The 25,374-nt window shown below is 31.2% G+C and overlaps 1 protein-coding gene across 1 annotated transcript; it reads left to right on the top strand.

Annotated features, from left to right (window-relative positions):
- The first annotated feature begins 374 nt into the window (after positions 1-374).
- LOC134686792 (protein inscuteable homolog) lies at positions 375-25,118 on the top strand. Its single transcript, XM_063546564.1, has 14 exons — positions 375-558; positions 6,189-6,262; positions 7,280-7,443; positions 9,525-9,588; positions 10,847-10,970; positions 12,216-12,268; positions 12,725-12,839; positions 13,093-13,206; positions 14,100-14,225; positions 15,010-15,181; positions 15,665-15,840; positions 21,174-21,399; positions 23,052-23,128; positions 24,166-25,118. The coding sequence occupies exons 2-14, from the start codon at positions 6,228-6,230 to the stop codon at positions 24,295-24,297; spliced, it is 1,578 nt and encodes a 525-aa protein (XP_063402634.1). The 5' UTR covers positions 375-558; positions 6,189-6,227; the 3' UTR covers positions 24,298-25,118.
- The last annotated feature ends 256 nt before the right edge of the window (positions 25,119-25,374 follow it).

Consider the following 25,374-nt stretch of genomic DNA (forward strand, 5'->3'; position numbering starts at 1 on the left):
AACAAAATAATAAGTAAGTAAGTAATTATTTACTATAGTGACATGTGTATCACAACATACATTTATACAATTATATACATGGCAATTTGATATACAATAACCCAGTTTTAATTCTTTTATAGTATTTACCCATGTTTCTATGAATTATGATATTTTAAATATGTGCACTTTTGTTCTTCACGATGCGTTGTTGTTTTAAAATATATATGGTGTATCTTGTCAGTCTTCATACGGTACTCTGAAGGGACAATCCGTTATTGTATCACATATCCAAACTTGTGGAAATATGTTTTATGATTGTAAGTTATGTCACACTCATGTTTCACATAATTTGAATGCATTTGGAAGAATTTTAAAACCACGTACCATGCAGAAAATGTAACATTTTAAGTATTTTTTTCATTTATAAACATTAAAAGTTAACGTAAACCATTTTACCTAAAATCTTCACTTTACCGTAATACCATTTGTTTATGTGGAAACCAGTGAAACGTGAAGAAAATCGGATCAAATTTTGTAAATTGTAGACATATTTTGGGGATTAATACACGAGGATGAGTGAGTATATTCTAATTTTTCAATTGAATTAGGACATATTTAAGAAATGTGCTCGTTGTTGCGTAAGAAATCGAGATTTCGGGTACAAAAAGTTTTCATTAGGAGGAAGCATAATTTTCTTCAAGAACGAGGAAACATTTGTATCATCTTACAAAAAATAAAGATTTTAATGCCATGTGTGCGTACAAGAAGAGTACTATATTAATTAAATTACCCTAAATGACATTTCTCTAAAATAGAGACTAAAGATACAAAGGGGGAGGGTTGAGATAAAAAAAAAACATGTTTAACCCTGCCGCCAAAATGCACCAGTCCCAAGTCAGGAGCCTCTCGCCTTTTTTAGTCTTGTACAAGGTTGGCAAAAAAGTGGTCAATACTAGTATTGACCATGCCAGTGGTAAATACCGGTATTTACCGGGAAATACTGGCAAATACTGGGAAATACCGGCAAATACTGGTCGATTGGAATTTTGAGTGGTCATTACTATAAAAAAACACTATTTACTTGGTCAATTAATTATAATTACAATTAATAATTAATTTATAAAGAAAGTGTTCAAATCATTTTTAATGCTTTCATTTCTAATTCTATAGTAAATTCAAAAAGGGATCTACATTGATAAATGTGTACATAATATACAAAAGATAAAAACTTTTTGTCCCTGCTTTAAATTTCCATTCCCATGCAGCATGAAGAAGGTTTTAATCTCACAGTTAAATAGCTATAGACAGGAAATAATTTATTGTTCAAGGGAGTCTTCATATATCAATTTTATTACTTTCAACCCATGTACTGTCAACTTTTATTGGAGGCTGTTGTTTTAGTATTTAAATTTTCACACTTAGCAATGCCAGTTGATAGGTAAAAAGACCCATGTAAATTCATTTACCTGTAGTTTTATTTACCTTTAATTTTAATTACCTGTAAAATCATACATTTTGAATAAAAATATATTGATTGAAACATGTTGAAATAAAATATAAAATTTGTAAATTCTTAAGTATGCAATATCATAATTCATAAAAACTAAATTTTAAATCAGTAAGAATAAGTGTTATAAATGAATAAAACATATCAAATTCATTAATTTTATAAGCTGACACAATATATTTGTCTTTTGATCAAGATTTTACTTCAATCAATAGTAGAAACAACCATGAAAATTTCAATTGACCAGTATTTGCCAGTATTGACCACTTGGGGAGTATTGTCCGGGGCGGTAAATACCGGTAAATACCACTGGTAAATACCGGGGGTGGTATTTACCGCCCAACCTTGGTCTTGTATGATTTTTAATTTTAGTTTCTTGTGTATATTTCAGAGTTTAGTACGAGATCCATTATCATTTAACTAGCATACATTTTGTTTAGGGGCCAGCTGAAGCATGCCTCTTGGCAAGGGAGTTTTAAGCTGCATTACCCATGATGGCCCTCGGCTGTTGTCTGCGCTTTGGTCGAGTTGCTGTCTCTCTGACGACGTATCCCCATTTCCATTTGCATTTTCGCAATATAATTATTCAAACACATACATGACATAAATCGAAAACTATAATTGAATATATATATGCCATGTATGCTGAAATGGCAAAAAACAAAAAAAATACAAATACATGGATGCTTCTACTATAAAGTATAGGGTGCTAACAGCCCTAAATCGGCCATTGGCCCAAACACATTATGTGAATATAAAAACCCAATTCAAGCAGATTAAAATAAAAATCATTATTTCACTCACCGATTTAGGCAACTATAATTTTTCAAAGTTTGTCTTCAAAGGGTTTTAAAATCCAGATGACAATTTAGACTGTCAATGATCATGTTTTATTAACAAAGATTTAATTACCTATGTCAACATGTTTTAAACAATTTAAGCAGCGGATTCAATTGATGAAAATTAAATAAAGTATATGATCCCTTAAAAGTAGATTGCCCAGCGAGTTGGTACACGATTTTTGTCAAAATGAGTCTCATTAAAGCAGACCTCGGCTGAGAGCAAAATTTCATTTTAAATATAACATTATGTATAAATTTTATCGGCTCTATTTCTTCAATCAATAGACAAACTTTTGAACATTTTTTTGAAAGTACATGTACATGTACATGTGGATGATAGATCATTCATGAACATATGGAACTGTCTAAAAGGTTGTACATGTTGAAAAGATGATCTAAAATGAAATAATATTAATTAGAATACAATGATTCAATTTTTAATTTCCTGTTTCTCAGGGTTACACCTAAAGTAAAACTATGGCAAACTTCTACATATTAAACAGCAAGCAAAAATCACAAAAATAGTACTTGAACTTTTGTAAGTGCTTTTCTGAATATGAAAATTCATGCAATTGGCCAGTTCAATTTGAAATCCATTTGAATCAAGGTAAATCTATAAAGATGACAGAAATGTCTCATTCTCCGTCTAGTGGATTTATATATACATGTATAATATTCTTTTAAAGAATCCAGTCCTTAGCCAGGAAGAAGAAGAAGAAGAATTAAAAACCATTTGTTCATGCAGAGAACAATTGAAGGTCTTTCATATGTCTTTCCACCAAAAACAATGTGTTTTAATATGAAAGTTGTAAAATTAAGTTTAAATTTGATTTCAATCGTTAAATGATACGCTGATTCCAAAAATATATGGTTTCTATACTTTTGTTTTAAATAAGGGAGATGATTTGTAACTTCCGGTTTGAAAAATGTTACTTTTGATTATATTTAAATATTTGCTTGAAACTAATTCCAAAAATATCTGGTTCTATATATACTTTTATTTTAATAAAGTACCAAAATTAGCTACTCCGGGTTTAAACAAGGTCACTTCCGGTTGTTTTTTTCAAGGTTGAATGGTTTAATACCTTTTGCCAAAAGTCTCATGGCTTTATCATGTATACATGTGAGGTAAAACCAAAGGTCCAAATCTAGAACATCAAATTAAGCTATGACCTTGAGATCAATTTCAAGGTCATAAACCAAGGACCTCAAATCAAAAGACCATAGGTCTTAATTCTATTTGGTAAATCAGTTATATCACCATACGCATATTTTTAAATACAAGAGGGGAGAAAACTCACATTTACGTTCAACGTACCATTGCAATCAATATGTTACGACATGTCGCAACTAACAATTTAGAAAAAATAATTTGTCGATATCTTATGTGGTTTCTGGAAATGAGTGGAAAAAGACAAATTCAAAAATTAGAATATGACTTTGACCTTGACCTAATTTTCATTCTTTTTGGACCAAGGACCTTAAATCAAAAGATCCTAGGTCTCTATCACTTATGGTTCACAAGAAAGAAATGCATATCACTTATATCAAATGCATAAGGGGAAATAACTCATATGGAGCATTCATATCGCTTCGGTCAAAATAGGACAAATCATGCGAGGGATATATATAACGAGCAATTTTGTAAAATAAATTTGTTGTAATCTTTTACGGTTGCGAAAGAGAAGTGGACACAAGGAAAACAGTGTTTAGGGAGATAACTCCTACAAAGAATAGTTTTCGGTTACGCAGGGTCAATTTCAAAAGTGCATAAACTGTTCGATATCGTATACCAAATATCTAAGCGACATATTGCAAAACAAATATTTATAGCAAGAACAAAATTAGGCAGAAGAAAAAAAAAAATAATTAAAAACCAATTGTTCAGAGAACAATTGAAGGTCTTTCCACCAAAAACAGTCAATGTATTTTAATATGAAAGTTGTAAAATTAAGTTTAAAATGTCATTTCAATTGTCAAATGATAGCTTATTGTAAGCTGATTCCAAAAATATATGGTTTCTATACAATATTTTTTAAATAAGGGAGATCATTTGTTCCTTCCAGTTTGAAAAATGTAACTTCCTATAATATTTGAATATTTATTTGACACTGATTCCAAAAATATCTGGTTCTATATACTTTTATATTAATAAAGTACAAAAATATGCTACTTCCGGTTTACTCTAGGTCACTTCTGGTTGTTATTTCAAGGTTAAATGGTTTGATACCTATTGCCAAAAGTCTCATGGCTTTATCATGTATACATATGAGGTAAAAGCAAAGGTCAAAATCTAGAACATCAAATTAAGCTATGACCTTGAGATCAATTTCAAGGTCACAAACCAAGGACCTCAAATCAAAAGACTATAGGTCTTAATTATATTTGGTTAATGAGTTATATCACCATACGCACATATTTAAATACAAAAGGGGAGAAAACTCCCTTTTACGTTCAACGTACCCTTGCGATAAAAATTAACGTGTTACGACATGTCGCAACTAACAATTTAGTAAAAATAATTTGTTGATATCTTAAACAGTTTTTGGAAATAAGTGAAAATAAGCCAAATTCATAAATTCGAATATGACCTTGAATTTTCATTTTTTTGGACCAAGGACCTCAAATCAAAAGATCTTAGGTCTCCATCACTTATGATTTGCAAGACAGAAATGCATATCACTTATATCAAATGCATAAGGGGAAATAACTCTCATATGGAGCATTCATATTGATTCGGTCAAAATAGGACAAATCATGCGAAGGATATAACGAGCAATTTTATAAAATAAATTTGTCGTAATCTTTTACGGTTGCGAAGGAGTAGTGGACACAAGGAAAAGTGGAAAGACCTAATTATCGGTCTTTCCACAAAAAAGTGGAAAGACCTAATTAAAAACACACTTGGATTAAGCTATGCATATACATGTATACATTGCATATATGATACTTTTCCCGTTTGCAGAACTTAGGAAAATAAACTAACACACAAATTTCATTTGATACAGTCAACTCAGTTATCAATGGTTTTACATTTGTACGTGTACAGTTTAAATCACATATTGTTTACAGGGGTCCATCTACATGTACATGTCTTGCACTTTTGTTTATTTAAATCAATTCAACTCGCAACATTAATAAAATGAGGGGATGTTCTTAAACTTCTCTTTAACTAGTTTGTTTTAGCACCTTCTGCAGAAATGTAAAAAATTAAAAGCAAAATCCTGGGAAGTTTTTTAATATTCTTAAACTCAAAATGCATTTTAATTTTAAATACATGTATCTAGGTCCAGACATTCTCCAAACATTTTCCTAGTGCACAGGTTTGTCTGTACTCAGAGTGAAATTTGGGTGTAAATACAGCCATATTTGCTAAAAGTTTATGATAAAATTAATACATATACATGTATGTAATATATATAGACTTTTTATTATAAATGCTTACCCTGTAAGCACAGATTTGGAGTCTTACTACACATGCTATACAAATCATTGGCTTAAAGCACCATAGAAATGTACATGTTCATCAATTCATCAAGCTTAGTAGAGCATCTTCTTAGGGGTATTCAAACTCATATATAATGTAGTGGTTAAACTTCTCTCCAGAGTCAATCTGGCTTCTTTCACCAATTTAAACTGACAGTCATGAAATAGTTGATAGTACTGAAAGAGGCATTAAACACCAATCAATTTATTTGGTTGAATTTTAACCATACTGAATTTACACAGAAGAATTCATTATAATTTAAACAATGCCCTTTATTAATCCTTTATAATATATGAAAAATACATGCACCCTGAAATGTCTTCAATGTCTTAATTATGTTAAATTTAAATGTTTCGTATATCTTTTTCAGTGACAACCATGACAACAAACTTTTAAAATGGTGTGAATAATGCTTCGACACAGCAAGTATAAACAGAGTAAAAGGTAAACATACATGTTCATGACATATATATTTTTATATACTGTCAGAATTTTATGGTACATGCATGACATATAATATGTAATTGAGATAGATATAGGAAGATGTGGTGTGAGTGCCAATGAGACAACTCTCCATCCAAATAACAATTTAAAAATTAAACCATTATAGGTTAAAGTACGGCCTTCAACACGGAGCCTTGGCTCACACCGAACAACAAGCTATAAAGGGCCCCAAAATTACTAGTGTAAAACCATTCAAACGGGAAAACCAACGGTCTAATCTATATAAAGAGATGACTGTTTTATGGAAAATTAAGTGTGAGGAGAATATGATGATATGAAAATGAAACCTACTTTGTACTAAACGGATACACAGAGCCAAATTTTAAACTTGTTATTTGAGAAGGTCACAGTTTGTAGGAAGACATGTCACTTTATACATTCTGACTCTGAGGCGACCAGAGGATTTGACCTTACTCCTTAAAAATGAGTGCCTTGCATGCCTAGTGGAGAATCAGCAAGTACTAATTTTGAAGTCTTTGGTTAACGTTTGACCTGGTTCAATAGGGCAGAACACAAGACCAACCACAGTGTGTTTAGAATGTACAATGTATTTTATATATTCCTAATCTGCCTTATAGTCAGATGTTGTCTGTGATGAAACTTGCAGAAGAGAGACACAGTGATCCATTAGCATGACAGTGGCGGATCCAGAGTGGAGGTTGGGGATTGGAATCCCTCTTTTTTGGGGGGAGCAATGCATTTGAATGGGGACATACAGTTGGACCCCCTTTATCCTGGATTCAGAAATCCACCTTTTATAAATGGCTGGATCTGCCTCTGCATGTATAATGTAAAGTGTTACCAAGGGCTTAACATGGTTCGGGTTGGATGGTATGGGGTTAAGTTTTTAGTCATCATTATTGTTCAAATGTTTTGGAATTTTGCATGATATATTTAACATGAAAACGTTAATTAAAATCTAAATGTTTACTTTATTCTAAAGTATTTACATTTCAGTCCAGCACCAAACACTATGAGACACTCTTTAATAATAGACCCTGTGGACCAATGGCTATTAGACATACAAGGGGCTGTAGAGATGGAGTGTATGTCAGTCTTACAGGGCAAATCTATACTCAAACATATGGATAAATATGCTATCAACTCAGCAGCTATAAGAAGTATGTTGTCATATAAAAGTATATTGTATTAAGAATAAATTTATTACCCTTTTTCAAATATCTTTGAATGTTTTCACACACTCTTATCAAGTTATCGGTATGTCGTTCAGCTTCCTGTTATTGGAAGTGTTTTCGATCCCATACTTATCAAGTCTAATTTTCTGGTGTCAAATTTGAAGAAAGAGAACAGGATTGAGGTTTTGATGATTTGAACATTTGATTTCCATAGTATCTGTGAAGAATGAAACAGATATATGTCAACATGTGATAGCTAGCATCTGTTAACATTTTAAAAAAATATGTTAAAAAAATACATGTATGATAAGTTAGATAGAGGCCACCAAAATTTTGCCATCTCCATCAGATTCCCCTTAGTTTATATTTAAGTGGATTATTGTTAAATTTGTGCACTGATCGATTCATTGTCAGTATAGTATGATAGAAAAAAACAAAGCTAGGATATATACATATAGGGTATCCTTCCATGACACAAAATCAGAAAATGGAACACAAAAAAACATACAAAAAGCAAATATATGGAAGTGTTTAACGACCTTGACTGGCTTTTCAGCCCTCGCACGGTCGGTAAAAAGCAAAGGAACAGCAATTTTCTTTATGTGATTGCTAATCTTCATCTCAAAGTCATAGTGAGACCTCAACACGGAGCAAAAAAAACCAACTCAATAAATGAAAATTGTTAATCGCATGAACATGATGAACAGTATTGATTGAAATAGATTATCATATTAATGATATAAACATTTTTTTTTGTATTTAATAATAGAAGCTTCTGATTCATATGTAATCTATGGGTTGGTTCATATATGGATTAGGATAAAGTGTTCATTTACACAATAGATTGTTGCAGAAGTATGTTTGTAAGAGGATAAGGATAAAGTGTTGATTTACATAATAACCATCACAAAATATACATGTACTGTGTGATTATACAACTCCTACATATTGTTGACCCTTGAGAATTTTTATATTGATTTTAAATTGTAGTAGTATTAATTATTAAGTCACAATTAATCCCAATATTCACTCCTTTGCCAATGATATTTATTTTGGTTATAAATCAAATTTCATTTAATAAATATAATTTTATTTCATTCAAGTAAACATGGTAAACTTAGTGAGAGAATAGTAAATAACATAAACGTTGGTAATTTTCTGCACCAGATGCGCATTTCTACATACAATGTCTCTTCAGTGATGCTCTAGTCCAAAATATTTGAAAATCCAAAGCTTATTAAAAATATGAAGAGCTATAAACTAAAAAGGACAAAAATGGGCAAGGAATCAGAGCTTTGATATATTCCTTAGTTTAAAATAATTTCCAAAATGTTTTAACAGCAAATTTTTAATAACAAAATCTGAGTTTCCCTGCGAGTATGAAAGTACTGGCTGCTTAACTGGTGATACCCTCTGGGACTATCAGTCCACCAGCAGAGGTGCCATCAACCCAGTGGTAGTAAAAATAAAATACATAGTAAAGAATTAAAATATAATTTTTTTCTGGTTAAGTAGTTTAACCTATATTCATGGTTAACATCTGCTTATTTTTGGTTAAATATTTTTTTTGTGTTGCTGTCTTAATGATTTTTAATAAACATATCTCTCCATCATTGTCCATATCCAAATATATTTTTATGATTTAAAATGCTTGATATTTTAAGGCGACAGTCTGACCGAAAAGAAATTTTTAAAATAGTTTGCTCACAACACAAATATTACATAAACTAAAGATGATTCAACAGGAATCCCATAGATTAAAATTGAGAAGATTAAACAAGAATTAGCCCAAAAAATAGACAGTACAAGAGACCAAACCAACACTGATTCCTTGAAATAGAAAAATACTTACTAACAAATATATTGTTCGGATAGTCCAAGATGGTACAGACACAAAATGTGGTTGGATAAAACTAGTTTTTATTAAATCTAACAGTATTTTTATGTGCAAAATTGTTGATTAAGGTAGTCATGTAATGGAAATTTTACCTTAAAAAAATTATAGAAAAAGAATGTTTATTATTTTTTATGACATGTATGATATTAGTTATATTTTTTTGTTTCAGGTGCAATTAATACAATACGTAATGAATCTCATTTAATCAGTGGTGAATTCTCTAAGTTATACAAGTAAGTTAATTTCTCATTTTAAGAATGTACTTGGATGAGGTTTTGGAATAAATGCCAAATTTTCGGACTCTTTGGTGATTTCCATACGATACAAGGTAAAATATTTTGCCCCATAACACCTATTCATCTTTTAAGACTTAATAGCTCTTAAAAGATCATTTGACAAAATTTCAGCAGATTCCTGATTTTCTTTCTTTTGATTTGAGACCCAAATAATACCAATGCAAATATAAGGTAAAATTTCTGAGTCAACGTTTTCCCACCATATTTTATAAATCAATATCTCAAAAGGAGCTCCATGACCTATCAATATGTTCAGCTTATTTTGATCCTTAACTAATACTTTCCAGCTTAAAGTATCAATTTTGAATTCTTAATTTATTTATTTTACCTTAGATCAAAATAAACGCAATAACTAAAATGTCTCTGTATTGATCATAACAACATGTTACAAACTATTTTTAAATTTTAATTATCTCCCCTTGACCATTAGATTACTCAAATAATTCTAAATCAAACCATTTTTCAATGTTACTGCATTAGTAGAAATAGGAATCATTGAACAAATTATTGGATATTCTTTGAATATGAAAACCAAATGTTATTTAATACTTACAGATCACAAATTGACTGTAAGGAATAGATTCCAACTTTTTTCTGTAAAAAAAATTTGATTATGTCGCAATTATGAAATGTGATTAAAGAGTGATGTTAGATATATTGATCCATTCTTTGGAAATATAAAATTTGAAGTTTATTTTTAAACTGTCTATAATACATTCAGATTGAATGATTCATTTATGTAGAAAGTGACCAGAAAAACACACATATAGTCTGACAAGTAAATATAATCATTTTTTCTTTGCACCTGTTTTTAACTTTTTATAAAGGAAACAAGAATATTCTTTAAGGAATGACTGTAATATTTTTTCTGTCTATGAAGAAATAACATAACAAATTTGGTGCACACTTAATAACGTGCGTAGCGGGTAATTTATCAGTACACCACTTTTTTTTTTTATGTCATTTCGAAAAGACAAAAAAAATATTACAGTCAATTCTTATAATTTAATTCTAAATTCCATTTTAAACTATAGAAAACCACGAAAATACGTTGATGACGTCACGGTCACATGACTAAATTATGTCTATGGGCTGATAACAAAATAACGTCAGCCAATCAGAAGACGTGTTACATCCAAAATTAAATTCTTATAGTATAACTGGTCAATATATCAATAGTTGTTTGTCTTTTCAGAAGTGTAAACAGTGAGAAGTGGAAAAATGTCTACCCTTACACGATACAAGTCACATGTCACATACGATCACTCATCCATGAATGTAATGAAACCATGCCAAATGCACCAACATATATTTTAGAGGTAATGAAAGCATTCTTAAATCAGCTAATTTAACCAAGAATATTATGTAAAATTCTTAAACAAACTATTACTGACGCTTTAATTGGCTCAAGTGGTCTTCCATACTTTTAGAAGTTAAATGTTTGATTGTGAATTTAAAATTCATGCATGTTCTGTTAACTTGTTACAGTTAGAAAAATATAACTTATTCACAGTTTAAAAGAGAGTCTTGGTAATTTAATTTTAACAAATTGTAAAAGACATCTTAATTATTTTTGTAAGTGATTTATTTCATGTATTTATTGCAACTTTCTTCAGATACATGTATAATCTTTTAAGATTAACCAACAAAATTACAAAAATTCCAAATGCATACCACATAAAAACCAGCTGAAGGACAAATGTGGATAAAACGTATCTGTAAAAATGAACTGTCGCCTACTTTGAAATAATTATTATTCCTTGGAACCAATTTTCATGTGTTTTATGGGTACAGATAAACCACAAATTAAAATGTTCCATGAATAAAATATTTTTGATGCCCCACCTACAATAGTAGAGGGGCATTATGTTTTCTGGTCTGTGCCTCCGTTCGTTCATTCCGTCTGTGCGTCCGTCAGGTTAAAGTTTTTAGTCAAGGTAGTTTTTGAAGAAGTTGAAGTCTAATCAACTTGAAACTTAGTACACATGTTTCCTATGATATGATCTTTCAAATTTTAATTCCAAATTAAATTTTTGACCCCAATTTCACATTCCACTGAACAAAGAAAATGATGGTGCGAGTGGGGCATCTGTGTACTTGGGACACATTCTTGTTTCAATAGGCTTTTTATTCAGAGATTGGCAAAATTATATATGAAATCAATTATCCACTCAAAATTCAGCAATTCATGAATATTGATACCCACGAAAATGAAATAAACGAATTGACAGTATCTATTCATATTTATGAAACCATTTCTTGCTCTTTTAGAAGTCTATTGGTGTTCTCGGTCAATCTACCATTGTCTCATTATAAAAAAGAAGATGCGGTATTATTGCCAATGAGACAACTATCCACAAATGACCAAAATGACACAGACATTCACAACTATAGGTTCCTGAACAATGAGCAAATCCCATACTGCATAGTCATCTATAAAAGGCCCTGATAAGACCATTCAAACGAGAAAACTTAATGACCTTATTTATGTAAAAAAAATCATTAACATATTACCCTCTTTTCTGTTTATTTATTAATTTTATTTGTCTTTATGGTTTTTTTAGCAACAAGAAGTTGTAATGGGAGAATGTGCCAAGCTTGCCCAGTTGGTTGAAAGGTAATTTTCTGTTACAGGTGGTTTACCAATGAGGTTGGGGAGGGAGAGGTGTCAATATGGGATTTATGGTACAAACATGCAGCAGAAATGTCAAAAATCTTCCCCATTCATATAGAAGTCTTTTGAAAAATATATAGTTCTCAGTTATCACATAATTTTAACCAAACCTGCATAAAAAGAATCTCAAAGTATCCATTTGTTGAAACAAAGCATAAAACACTAGAAAGAATCTTTTACTACCTATAAAAATTTGTACTGTTCATCAACAGCTGATTTGACTATGAAGCAATGTATTTTTTTCCTACAAATGAAAAAAAAAGAACTTTAATTATCAAAAAATATTCTTACAGTAGGTAAAATAATAATTGAAAATCTGTGCTCATGTTATAGAATATTCAATAAGTTTTTTTTATAAAACTGATGAAAGCTTTCTACAAAAACTTGTGTTTATTTCAGTACTGCAGCAAAATCAGATGAAAATCCATCTCGGATACCTGTTGTTAATCAGCTGACATTCCTTGGACAAGCTTTCAGTAGAATGGTTGATCTATCACTGGGACATCTTACGCAGGTAACAAGGAGTTTATATACCAGTACATATGAAATTCAAATACTGCAATTAAAAATTTAAGACATTGTTAAATAAACGAAAGTGTTTGTTTACTTAAATGTATATGATTATTTGTCTGTTTTATAAAATATAATTAGCAAAACAATTTAAACATTTTTATTTTAATGACTGTTGAAGTTGAAATAATCTTTTTAAAAATTTAGTCTTGCAACCTTTTTTCAAAATTTATCCGGTATATAACTTTATTTTGTAGAAAATAATTATCACATTGGACGAGGCTAATGAACCGCCAACCCTGGCCACAGCTATGAGAACAATCGTCACTTTGGGACTGGAAGGAGAACATATGTGTTATATTATTGCAAGGGTATGCCTCAGTAGTAAGAAAATTCAGAAAGATGTGGGAAAAAATCAATGAGACAGCAATCAAAAACAATACAAAAAAGCAAAAGAATATCGAGAGGTCACCATATACTCTTCAAAAATAGACAAAATGTCAAGATTATTAGTTAATTAAAACAAAAACTATTAATGACTTATTTTCTTGTAAAATAAAGTCTGTTCTAAGGTTATTTTATCAACTTTCACACAAAAGAAAAGAAAAAGTCTTGACAGAGAAATAACTCCTGTAAATCTAAGGTAAAGTCATCAAATGTATCATTAATAGGTAATACAGTGAAACCTGATTAAACCAAGCCCTGAATAAACCGGTAACCTGTCTAATCCCAACTTGTTTTGAAGACCAATGATATCACATTTTATGCATTGTGAACCTTATGAAACCGAATACCTGCCAAAACCGAATAAAATCTCAAGTTCCCAAAGGGTTCGGTTTAGTCAAGTTTTACTGTATTGAAATTGTAACAAACATAATGAGGTTCAGAATAGAACCATTCTTCTCAAAGATTTTAATACACACAAATTATATGTCAGTACAATTCATACGCTTGGAATTTGACTCTATATGGATCATGACATATTCAGACTCTGATTATCTCCCCTTGTCCAATAGATTACTCTTAAAAAAAAATGGTCAAGTCAATATGCAAGCCTTTTTTGCATAGGAAGAAAATTGTCAATAAACAAATTATCCGATATTCATTTTGGTGTAAAGAACAAAAGGTTTATTTAGTTTTCTATTTTTCTTTTTCTAAAAAGATATAAAAATAATAAAAGAAGAAGTGTGTTTATTAGTACAAGATGAAAAACTGACTTATTTCTCCTATATTGTATAATGATTTTTTCCCCCTTAACTTGTAGGAAGGTGGAGTACGAGCGCTATTGGAAATCTGTCGGACAGAGTCATTAGAGTTTGCTCATTGTCAAGCTTTGAGAGCATTAGCAACCATCTCATGTGTGGCTGAAAGTTTATTCGAAATTGAAAAGGTAAGATATTTGTCAATTTTTGTTCTATTTTTACATTTTTTTAGGGCTGTGAAAAAATATTTCTCCTCACTGATGAATTATCTGCTCTTGGCAAATTATTGATCGAAATTTGATTATGACATTAAATTTTCATGGTTTTCTTCTGAATTTCCTAATGAGAGGTCATAAAAATGGCAACATGCCTGATGAGATCAGCTATAAAAAACACAACATTCTGCAAATCAATGAAATTACGATATTTCTCCACTCTCAACTGTTAAAGTTTAATTATTTAAAAAGCTCTGAAAGCCTCTGTCTCAAGTGGAGAAATATCGCAACACACTTGTTGCAGTGGTGTATTATATATTTCTTCCAAGAATCTGAAGAATAAAGTAAGTAATCTGTGAGACAATTTGAACTGATGATAAAACACATTCCAAACAATTATAGACAGAAATTTTAGTTTTTGTGTAAATTCCACTAAAAACTAATTTGAAGGTAACCTTCAGTATTTTGCTACAGTTTACAATATCAAACCACTGAACCTATTAATATAATGATTAATCAGGCAATTTTTCAAAATGAAAAATATTGATTCCAAAAAATTAACATACTTATGGTATATCACTACTAGTTAGCTTTCCAAAATGTTTCAGGTAGATATATTTTTCTGAATTTGTTCTTGTTAGTGCAAAATTATACCTTAATATTTAAAAAAAGAACTTCTGACAAAATGATTTCTCACTTATTAATTTTTGTCTAAGAGTTTTAAGTTGAACATAAATGATTTCCAATTTAATTTCAGGAGGGAGGAGTAGAAACTTTAATTGAGATTTTATGTGATACAACGGTCGGAGAGAAAGTACGAGGTGAAGTGGCTGGGGTCATAGCACAGATTACCTCCCCTTGTTTGGAGAATTACCAACAGATGTCAGACCTAGTAGACAATATGGAAGATTTACTCAGGTCCTTATTAGGTAATGGTCATAAACAGTCTTTCTGGTTTTTTTCTGTTTTTATTTAAGCAAAATCCAACTTATGCAGCATTTAGTCTGAGCAATATAAGGTTTGAATTGAGAAATTTCTTGGTGAGAAGAAGTTATTTAAATTTATAAATCATTATTCATGATCTATCCTGTAGTTTTCTTGGAACAATTTTGTCTGCTTTATATAAAACTGATTTACTCAAATTCTAATATTTTTTTTAAAGTTAATCTTTTTGGCCTATATGTCCTATTTTGTCATGCAGCACATCTTGTATTCATGTTTTTACACACTCTTGGCTAAATTTAATGATTTGGATGGAGTGTAGGATGAAATTTAATCCAGAAAAGTGCTATGAATGCACTAAATTTATCACATATTATTTTCATTTACCTTCTTTTTTTAAATATTTGCTTATGATTGACTTGAATGGTTGATTTTGAGGCATATATTTTCAGAGTCTATTCTGATTGTAGGTTTAGCCAGTACAACAGAATCCTATGAAATATTCTTGTTGTCTTCTGCAGCCATTGCTAACATAACATTTATGGACAGTCTTGGTTGTGAGATTTTAGCACAGTATGAAGCCCCAAGAATACTAATCAAAGCATGCAGTACACCTATTGCCAATTCTGTCTTTGCCAAAGATCAGGTAAAGTGTTCATGTTAGGCTGTATTTAGCAACATAATTGATTGTCATATACATATTGAATCAGTACACAAGTAAATATTGGGATTTAAATGAATTGTTATGGTGGATTTTATTCTAGTTCAATTTTTGCAAATTATTTAGTCAGTCATTTGAAAATGTTAATTTTTTTTCATTGCATTGCATTGAAGGTTTTATGTTACTTTTTAAAATCATTTTTTAGCTCACCAGGCCCGAAGGGCCAAGTGAGCTTTTCCCATCACTTTGCGTCCGGCGTTGTTAACTTTTACAAAAATCTTCTCCTCTGAAACTACTGAACCAATTCAAACCAAACTTCATCTGATTGATTCCTAGGGTATCTAGAATAAAGTTTGTGTTTTATTTCCATTTCATCAAAAAACATGGCCGCCATGGCTAAAAATAGAACATAGGGGTAAAATGCAGTTTTTGGCTTATAACTCAAAAACCAAAGCATTTAGAGCAAATCTGACTAGGGTTTAATTGTTTATCAGGTCAAGATCTATCTGCCCTGAAATTTTCAGTTGAATCAGACAACCCATTGTTGGGTTGCTGCCCCTAAATTGGTAATTTTAAGGAAATTTTACTGTTTTTGGTTATTATCTTGAATATTATTATAGATGGAGATAAACTGTAAACAGCAATAATGTTCAGCAAAGTAAGATTTACAAATAAGTCAACATGACCAAAATGGTCAGTTGACCCCTTTAGGAGTTATTGCCCTTTATAGTCAATTTTTAACCATTTTTTCGTAAATCTTAGTTTACTTTTACAAAAATCTTCTCCTTTGAAACTACTGGGCCAAATTTTACCAAACATAGCCAGAATTATTATTAGACTATCTGGTTTAAAAATTGTGTTTTGTGACCTGATAAACCAACCAAGATGGCCGCAACGGCTAAAAATAGAACATTGGGGTAAAATGCAGTTTTTGGCTTATAACTCAAAAACCGAAGCATTTAGAGCAAATCTGACAATGGGTAAAATGGTTTATCTGGTCAAGATCTATCTGCCCTGAAATTTTCAGATGAATCGGACAACTTGTTGTTAGGTTGCTGCCCCTAAATTGGTAATTTTAAGGAAAGGAGGTATATTCGATAAGGTACTAAAATGGCCCCCTTTTTCTGCGTTAATTTCAAATTCAGATTTATCGACCAATTTCACGATAAATTATAGCTAATACATTGACTAGCTAGGATATAAACCATTTTGTTGAAAATTTTGCGTTTCTGTGTTTCATTATGACGTCACAAGTTGAACTCATATTGATTTTTCACGAAAAAAATCAATGAAAATGGGTAAATTCCCATAAATTATTGTACAAGAAACATAGAGCGCATACGTCGACAACAAAGATCTTTTAAAATAATGTTTGTGAAGACATTTCACATGTCTTATTTGAATCTTGAGCTTGTCGACGCCTGCGCTCTATGTTTCCTGGTCCTTTATTTGTTTGAAATCTAGCTGATTTTGTCAAATTTCATCAAAATCCCTTATCTTGACCATTTTTGGATGTAAAAATCAACGTGTTAGAATTAACCTTTGACAAAAACAGTTCTGTTTAACTTTCTAGCATGTCTTAAAGGCAACTTAAAACATTTATTGTCTTGTAACTTTGAACTTTAAAATTGGGGCCAAATATGGCCCTTACCGAACCGAACCTACTCCTTTGCTGTGTTGAGTTATTATCTTGAATATTATTATAGCTAGAGATAAACTGTAAACAGCAATAATGTACAGCAATTCAAGACTCAAAAATAAGTCAAAATGACCAAAATGGTCAATTGACCCCATAAGAAGTTATTGTCCTTTATAATCAATTTTTAACAATTTTCATTAAATTTGTAAATATTTACTAACATTTTCCACTGAAACTACACGGACAAGTTCATTATAGATAGAGATAAATGTAAGCAGCAAGAACGTTCAGTAAAGTAAGATGTACAAACACATCACAATCACCTAAACACAATTTTGTCATGAACTGTCTGCTTCCTTTGTTAAATTCACATATACCAAGGTGAGAGACACAGGCTCTTTAGAGCCTCTAGTTTTTAAATTCATTGGATTCATAATTATTCTGTAGGTACTTTTTTAGCTCACCTGGCCCGAAGGGCCAAGTGAGCTTTTCCCATCACTTTGCGTCCGGCGTCCGTCGTCGTTAACTTTTACAAAAATCTTCTCCTCTGAAACTACTGGGCCAAATTGAACCAAACTTGGCCACAATCATCATTGGGGTATCTAGTTTAAAAAATGTGTGGCGTGACCCGGTCAACCAACCAAGATGGCCGCCACGGCTAAAAATAGAACATAGGGGTAAAATGCAGTTTTTGGCTTATAACTCAAAAACCAAAGCATTTAGAGGAAATCTGACATGGGGTAAAAATGTTTATCAGGTCAAGATCTATCTGCCCTGAAATTTTCAGATGAATCGGTCAACCCGTTGTTGGGTTGCTGCCCCTGAATTGGTAATTTTGTGGAAATTTTGCAGTTTTTGGTTATTATCTTGAATATTATTATAGATAGAGATAAACTGTAGACAGCAATAATGTTTAGTAAAGTAGGATTTACAAATAAATCAACAGGACCAAAATGGTCAGTTGACCCGTTTAGGAGTAATTGCCCTTTATAGTCAATTTTTAACCATTTTTCGTAAATCTTAGTTATCTTTTACAAAAATCTTCTCCTCTGAAACTACTGGGCCAAATTGAACCAAACTTGGCCACAATCATCATTGGGGTATCTAGTTTAAAAAATGTGTGGCGTGACCCGGTCATCCAACCAAGATGGCCGCCACGGCAAAAAATAGAACATAGGGGTAAAATGCAGTTTTTGGCTTATAACTCAAAAACCAAAGCATTTAGAGGAAATCTGACATGGGGTAAAAATGTTTATCAGGTCAAGATCTATCTGCCCTGAAATTTTCAGATGAATCGGTCAACCTGTTGTTGGGTTGCTGCCCCTGAATTGGTAATTTTGTGGAAATTTTGCAGTTTTTGGTTATTATCTTGAATATTATTATAGATAGAGATAAACTGTAAACAGCAATAATGTTTAGTAAAGTAGGATTTACAAATAAGTCAACATGACCGAAATGGTCAGTTGACCCGTTTAGGAGTTATTGCCCTTTATAGTCAATTTTTAACCATTTTTCGTAAATCTTAGTTATCTTTTACAAAAATCTTCTCCTCTGAAACTACTGGGCCAAATTAATCCAGACTTGGCAATCATCATCTTTGGGGTATCTTGTTTTAAAAATGTGTCCGGTGACCCGACTATCAAATCAAGATGGCCGCCACAGCTAAAAATAGAACATAGGGGTAAAATGCAGTTTTTGGCTTATAACTCAAAAACCAAAGCATTTAGAGCAAATCCAACACGGGGTAAAATTATTAATCAGATCAAGATCTATCTGCCCTATAATTTTCAGATGAATCTGACAACCCATTGTTGGGTTGCTGCCCCTGAATTGGTAATTTTAAGGAAATTTTGCTGTTTTTGGTTATTATCTTAAATTTTATTATAGATAGAGATAAACTGTAAACAGCAATTATGTTCAGCAAAGTAAGATTTACAAATAAGTCAACATGACCGAAATTGTCAATTGACCCCCTAAGGAGTTATTGTCCTTTATAGTCAATTTTTAACAATTTTCATAAAATTTGTAAATTTTTATTAACATTTTCCACTGAAACTACTGGGCCAAGTTCATTATAGATAGAGATAAATGTAAGCAGCAAGACTAGTAAAGTAAGATTTACAAACACATCACCATCACCAAAACACAATTTTGTCATGAATCCATCTGCTTCCTTTGTTTAATATTCACATAGACCAAGGTGAGCGACACAGGCTCTTTGGAGCCTCTAGTTTTTTATTAATTTTATGGGTGAACCAGGATATGTAAGTACTGCCAAAAAATCTTCTAGGCTAGTATGCAAAATTCTTGTCAAAATTCTTGAACCAAGGATGCATGAAAATACACTATTTACTCAATCCACAAACGAATAAACTGATCAATTCAATTTTTGTATCACATTTTTCTTTTGCTCGGTTGGTTGATGTTGGTATGACTAGTAATTACAAAGATTTCAAAGATAATGGAAGATCTTCATCAATTTAAAATAGGTCCTATATATGGAAAAAATTAGAAGCTGTGATATGATTGCCAATTAGACAACTTTCCATCAGAAACCAAATGGTATAGAAGGTAGCAAGTGTAGGTCACATTATGACATTCAACACGGCACAAAATTAATACGACATAGCAAGCTGTAAAAGGCCACAACATGAAAAATGTCAAGCAAGAAACTTTTGGCTGAGTTTTTGTACAAAACAATACATGAAAAACAGGTATGAGCTTTAACATGTTTGCAGACACCAACACACCATCCCATTTATTCCCTTTTCTGTCCTATGCATATTAGATGCTCATGGAGAGTGCCATACCTGCCAGGTTTTCAAAATGCCCATGTGGGTTTTGCATGCAAGATGGCTGCCACACTCCTAAAAACCTTCAAGGGGGCCTTCAAATACTGTGTAATGTTGTTTTTTTGGCTTCTTCATACTTTAATAAGCCTCAATTCATTGTAAAATTAATTGTTTTGTTAAAATTGTGGACATAATTACTCTTTAAAATTTCAATTTGGAAGCCTCCATGGGGGAAATCCCCCACAAATAGAGACAGTTGGCAGGTATGGAGGGCTTACATAGGCTATGTCTGTTGCCCAATCCAATTCAAATACTGCTATACTAAAAATAGATGGTCCAGTTATAACATCACCTTATGTTTGCAGGTTGTAACAGTATTAGCTAACATGGTAGCAGTAGACATGTGTAGACCCTGTATAATAAACAATAATGGTATTAGTTTGTGTTTGTAGGTTGTAACAGTATTAGCTAACATGGTAGCAGTAGACATGTGTAGACCCTGTATAATAAACAATAATGGTATTAGTTTGTGTTTGTAGGTTGTAACAGTATTAGCTAACATGGTAGCAGTAGACATGTGTAGACCCTGTATAATAAACAATAATGGTATTAGTTTGTGTTTGTAGGTTGTAACAGTATTAGCTAACATGGTAGCAGTAGACATGTGTAGACCCTGTATAATAAACAATAATGGTATTAGTTTGTGTTTGTAGGTTGTAACAGTATTAGCTAACATGGTAGCAGTAGACATGTGTAGACCTTGTATAATAAACAATAATGGTATTAGTTTGTGTTTGTAGGTTGTAACAGTATTAGCTAACATGGTAGCAGTAGACATGTGTAGACCTTGTATAATAAACAATAATGGAATTAGTTTGTGTTTGTAGGTTGTAACAGTATTAGCTAATATGGTAGCAGTAGACCTGTGTAGACCTTGTATAATAAACAATAATGGAATTAGTTTGTGTTTAGAACTATTAAGTATTTGTCCTGCTGAATACAAATCAGCTTCAGAGATATCAGCTTGTGAACGGGTACAACAAAAAGCTGCTATTGCTCTGACAAGGATGTGTAGAGAAGAAGAAATTGGGAAAATTATTTGTACATCTGAAGGTTTGTAATTTAAGAGATATAAATATTAAATATGTTTGTTTTAAAATGGTGGAAAGATGTATATCTTTGACAAACATGAGAAAAAATCTGAATTTAAATTTCTTTAATTTTCTTTTGCAGGTTTTTGAATGAATTTGAATAGAATCACTTTGTGTGCATTTTCCATTCTCAATTTTATTTAGAAGTTGTGAATTAATTTTACAAAATTATTGAAATATTTGTTATAAAAAAGCAAAGTGTCCCAGATATGAAAAAAAAATCAAAAAGGGTCTTAGAAACCCAGTGTCTCATCTTCTTTTGCTGTTAGTTGCATGTGCAACAAAAATGGGGGACAAATTATTAAATTATTATCCTTTGATTGTAAGAAGCTTCTATCCAAGTTGGGTAAAAATCCAAGATGGTTTATGACTAATAAATATTTTTAAAAAATTAACTGAACACTGTATGTAAAGTTAACCAGATAAAAAACTTATTCCATTTATAATTAATATACACAAAAACAGGAGATACAATTTGACAAAATTTCCTTCTAGATACTAGCTTTTTATTATAAACAAGTTTTGGTCTGGTTTTCACATGTCACACCGTATCTCAAAAACGATTCTTGACTTTGGCTTAAAACTTTAAACACTTCTTAGTTATATTAATCTTAATATCTGTATACTTTTTGGTGATGATTCAAAATTTTATTTTTGAGTTATTGAGTATTTTGTTAAAAGGGGAGGGTTCTTTTTACATGTCGCACCATATCTCAAAAACGATTTATGATTATTGCTTAAAACTTAAGACATGTCTTTGTTATATTAATCTTAAGATCTGTATACTTTTTGGGGATGATTCAAAATTTCATTTTTGAGTTATTGAGTATTTTGTAAAAAAAGGGGGAGGTTTTTTTTACATGTTGTGCCGTATCTCCGTATCTCAAAAACAATTTATGATGATTGCTTAAAATTTTACACACTTCTTTGTTATATTAATCTAAAGATCTGTATACTTTTTGGTGATGATTCAAAACTTTATTTTGGAGTTATTGAGTATTTTGTTAAACAGGGGAGGTTTTTATACATGTCCCGCCGTGTCTCAAAAACAATATATGGTTATTGCTTAAAACTTTCTCAGAAACTATTTATGATTATTGCATAAAACTTCCACACAAGTCTTTGGGTGTATCATGCGCTCATGGCACAGCTGTTTATTCAACACTTGATTTCTTGCTATTCTATTATATATATTTAATGATGTACAGTACAAACAAAAGAAAAATTCCTTCAAAAATCTCTTCATCTGGTGACAATGAATGCCATTGATAGATGGTTACAGTAATCCTTAAATTTTTGAGGGGAACATAGAAATAATAGCTGTCCATCCATCCCTGCATTTGTGGGTCTGTCCTTTTGTCAAGAAAAATGCCTTGTAAGCGCTCTTACATGTAAAATTCAAGTCAGATTTTATAAAAGGTCCTCTCTGCATATTTAATAGAATGTTTATTGAAAGGTCAATATTCAGAGTGTAGTCATCTCAAATCAACTGCAATCCCGCTGATTCAAAATGATTTGCCCCTCATGGCAAATAAGATTTCCACACTGAGTTGTCTTTTATGTTCATGTACTGTATATCACAATTACTTGATTAAGTGTTTAATTATTTTGCAGGTATACCCAGACTTGTACAGCTGTGTAGATATGCTAAAGAGAGGAATAATAGTGAAGCTGTCCTGGTGGCTTGTCTAGTAAGTAATTTTTATGCCCCACTTACAATAGTAGAGGGCATTATGTTTTCTGGTCTGTACATCCGTTTGTTCATTCGTTCTTTTGTCCGTTTATCCGTCTGTTCGTCTGCTTCGGGTTAAAGTTTTTAGTCAAGGTAGTTTTTAATGAAGTTAAAGTCCAATCGACATGAAACTTAGTACACATGTTCCCTATGATATGATCTTTCTAATTTTAATGCCAAATTAGAGGTTTTACCCCAACTTTACAGTCTTCTGAACATAGAAAATGATAGTGCGAGTGGGGCATCGGTGTACTTGGGAATCCATGTACTTGGGACACATTCTTGTTTCACAACTACAAAAATCATTTAAAACCCAAAATTTAAATTTCTTGTTTGGAATTTATTTGGGTGAATCAATAGTTACAAATTTTAGTAAGTCCTGCCATTGATTTTATACAATTGTAAAGAACATCGTACATAGATCTCAAATATATAGATATCTACATACATAAAACTATAAGATTCACTCAACAATTTGTCACCAATTCTAAGATTTTGAATCCAGCCAACAAAATTTACCTTTTAACATTGGGGTAACCAAGTGTTGTGCCTTAAAGATCTTTAGGAGACAGATTTTACGAGACAGACAAAAGATACCAAATTATGTTATCATCATTCAAATCAATGTTTTGTGCTTATTATTTAATTAAACAATGAACTTGAATAGATTTTTATTTTAATGATCTTTATGAGACAACTTTTACGAGACAGACATTTTACCAAAGGGACATTCAAACTAATAAGTGGGAAAAAAAATAACAATGACATAGCAAAAAAACTGAAAATGATCAAAAGATAAACATTTGTATACTATACACAACATAGAAAATTAAAGACTGAGAAACATGAACTTCGCCAAAATGTATGTGTGCCACAAGTATATTATAAAGCCTATCCTGTTCCAATTAATAGTACAATGGCAGAACCACCTGACCTTTTAATTTTACCTGAGTGTATCATTTCTTGGCTAAATCTTGTCTGTTTCTTTTCCTACAGGCAGCATTAAGGAAGATAAATTCCCAGTATAAATCAACCAACATAAGCCCTGTCGACTATCATCAGCTGATTCAACCAAGACTAATGGACTCATTTCTTATTTGTACAAACACTGATGAAAATTTTGTATGATTAAACCTGAATATTAGGCTAAACCAAAAAATATTTGCTTCTCAGGCTAAGTATTGTTTTTATACAACAATCAAGTGTTATACTCAGATAATCAAAGGGAATCATAATAACCTCTGTAGAGCCATACCTATTAATGGTCCAAATTTATGGGAATATCCCCCATGATGGGTATGGATCTGAATTTTGAAATTCTTTATTTCATAAAGTAAACGCTCCTTGTTGAAGGCTGTACATTGACCTATAATGGTTTACTTTTTTAAAAATTGTTATTTGGATGGAGAGTTGTCTTATTGGCACCAACACAACATCTTCCTATATCTACTTCAAAAACAGGCATTCAAATGGGTTAAATGTGTATTTTAGCACATACAGACTCTTTGAACATTATTTAGTAGTAGATTAAAACACTTATCATAAAAGAGGAGCATCAGATCCTCTTGTGCTAATAATTCCTCATTGAGATTTTAAAAAAGTTGGCAGGAATATGTACAGCAGAGATTTGTAAAGTAGATATATTTGAAAAGAATATCAAGGTCGTTGGAATTAATAATTAAATTTCTGAAAAAAGAAAAATATATGTTTTTGACAATTTGTTTATAGAAAGTGTAAGGATTTGTTATAATTTGTTTAAACACCAGGTTGTGATTTTTTAGTTTTGATTTTACACTTATATTTGAGATGTTATGTCAATGAAGAAGTTTTTGTCTTCAAGTGAATTTGTATGTACACATTGAATTTTTGATTGAGGACACAGCTTATTTGTTCCTCATATTTTTTTTTATTGAAAATAAAAGTATGAGTTATCTCCCATTACATATCAAATACTGTTACTTGCTGTCTTTTTATTTTTATATAAGAAGTTGTAATTATTTTTTTTTTTTTTAAACAAATGGTATTATCAAAATATATTTAATTGCAACACTGGATATATAAAAGTATGATATATCTCCCATTACATATCAAATATTGTTATTTCCTGTCTTTTTATTTTTATATAAGAAGTTAAATTTTTTTTGTTTACATTTTTTTAAACAAATGCTATTATCAAAATCTATATATTGCAACATTGGATATAAA

The sequence above is a fragment of the Mytilus trossulus genome, chromosome 10 (assembly GCF_036588685.1).
Source record: "Mytilus trossulus isolate FHL-02 chromosome 10, PNRI_Mtr1.1.1.hap1, whole genome shotgun sequence".
Classification (NCBI taxonomy): Eukaryota; Metazoa; Mollusca; class Bivalvia; order Mytilida; family Mytilidae; genus Mytilus; species Mytilus trossulus.

Excerpts from the sequence above, each read along its gene's own strand:
- LOC134686792 (XM_063546564.1), top strand. The coding sequence starts at position 6,228 with ATGCTTCGACACAGCAAGTATAAACAGAGTAAAAG. Across the intron at positions 14,226-15,009 it reads GTTTATTCGAAATTGAAAAG|GAGGGAGGAGTAGAAACTTT; the intron begins GTAAGATATTTG and ends ATTTAATTTCAG. Across the intron at positions 15,841-21,173 it reads CTGTCTTTGCCAAAGATCAG|GTTGTAACAGTATTAGCTAA; the intron begins GTAAAGTGTTCA and ends TTGTGTTTGTAG.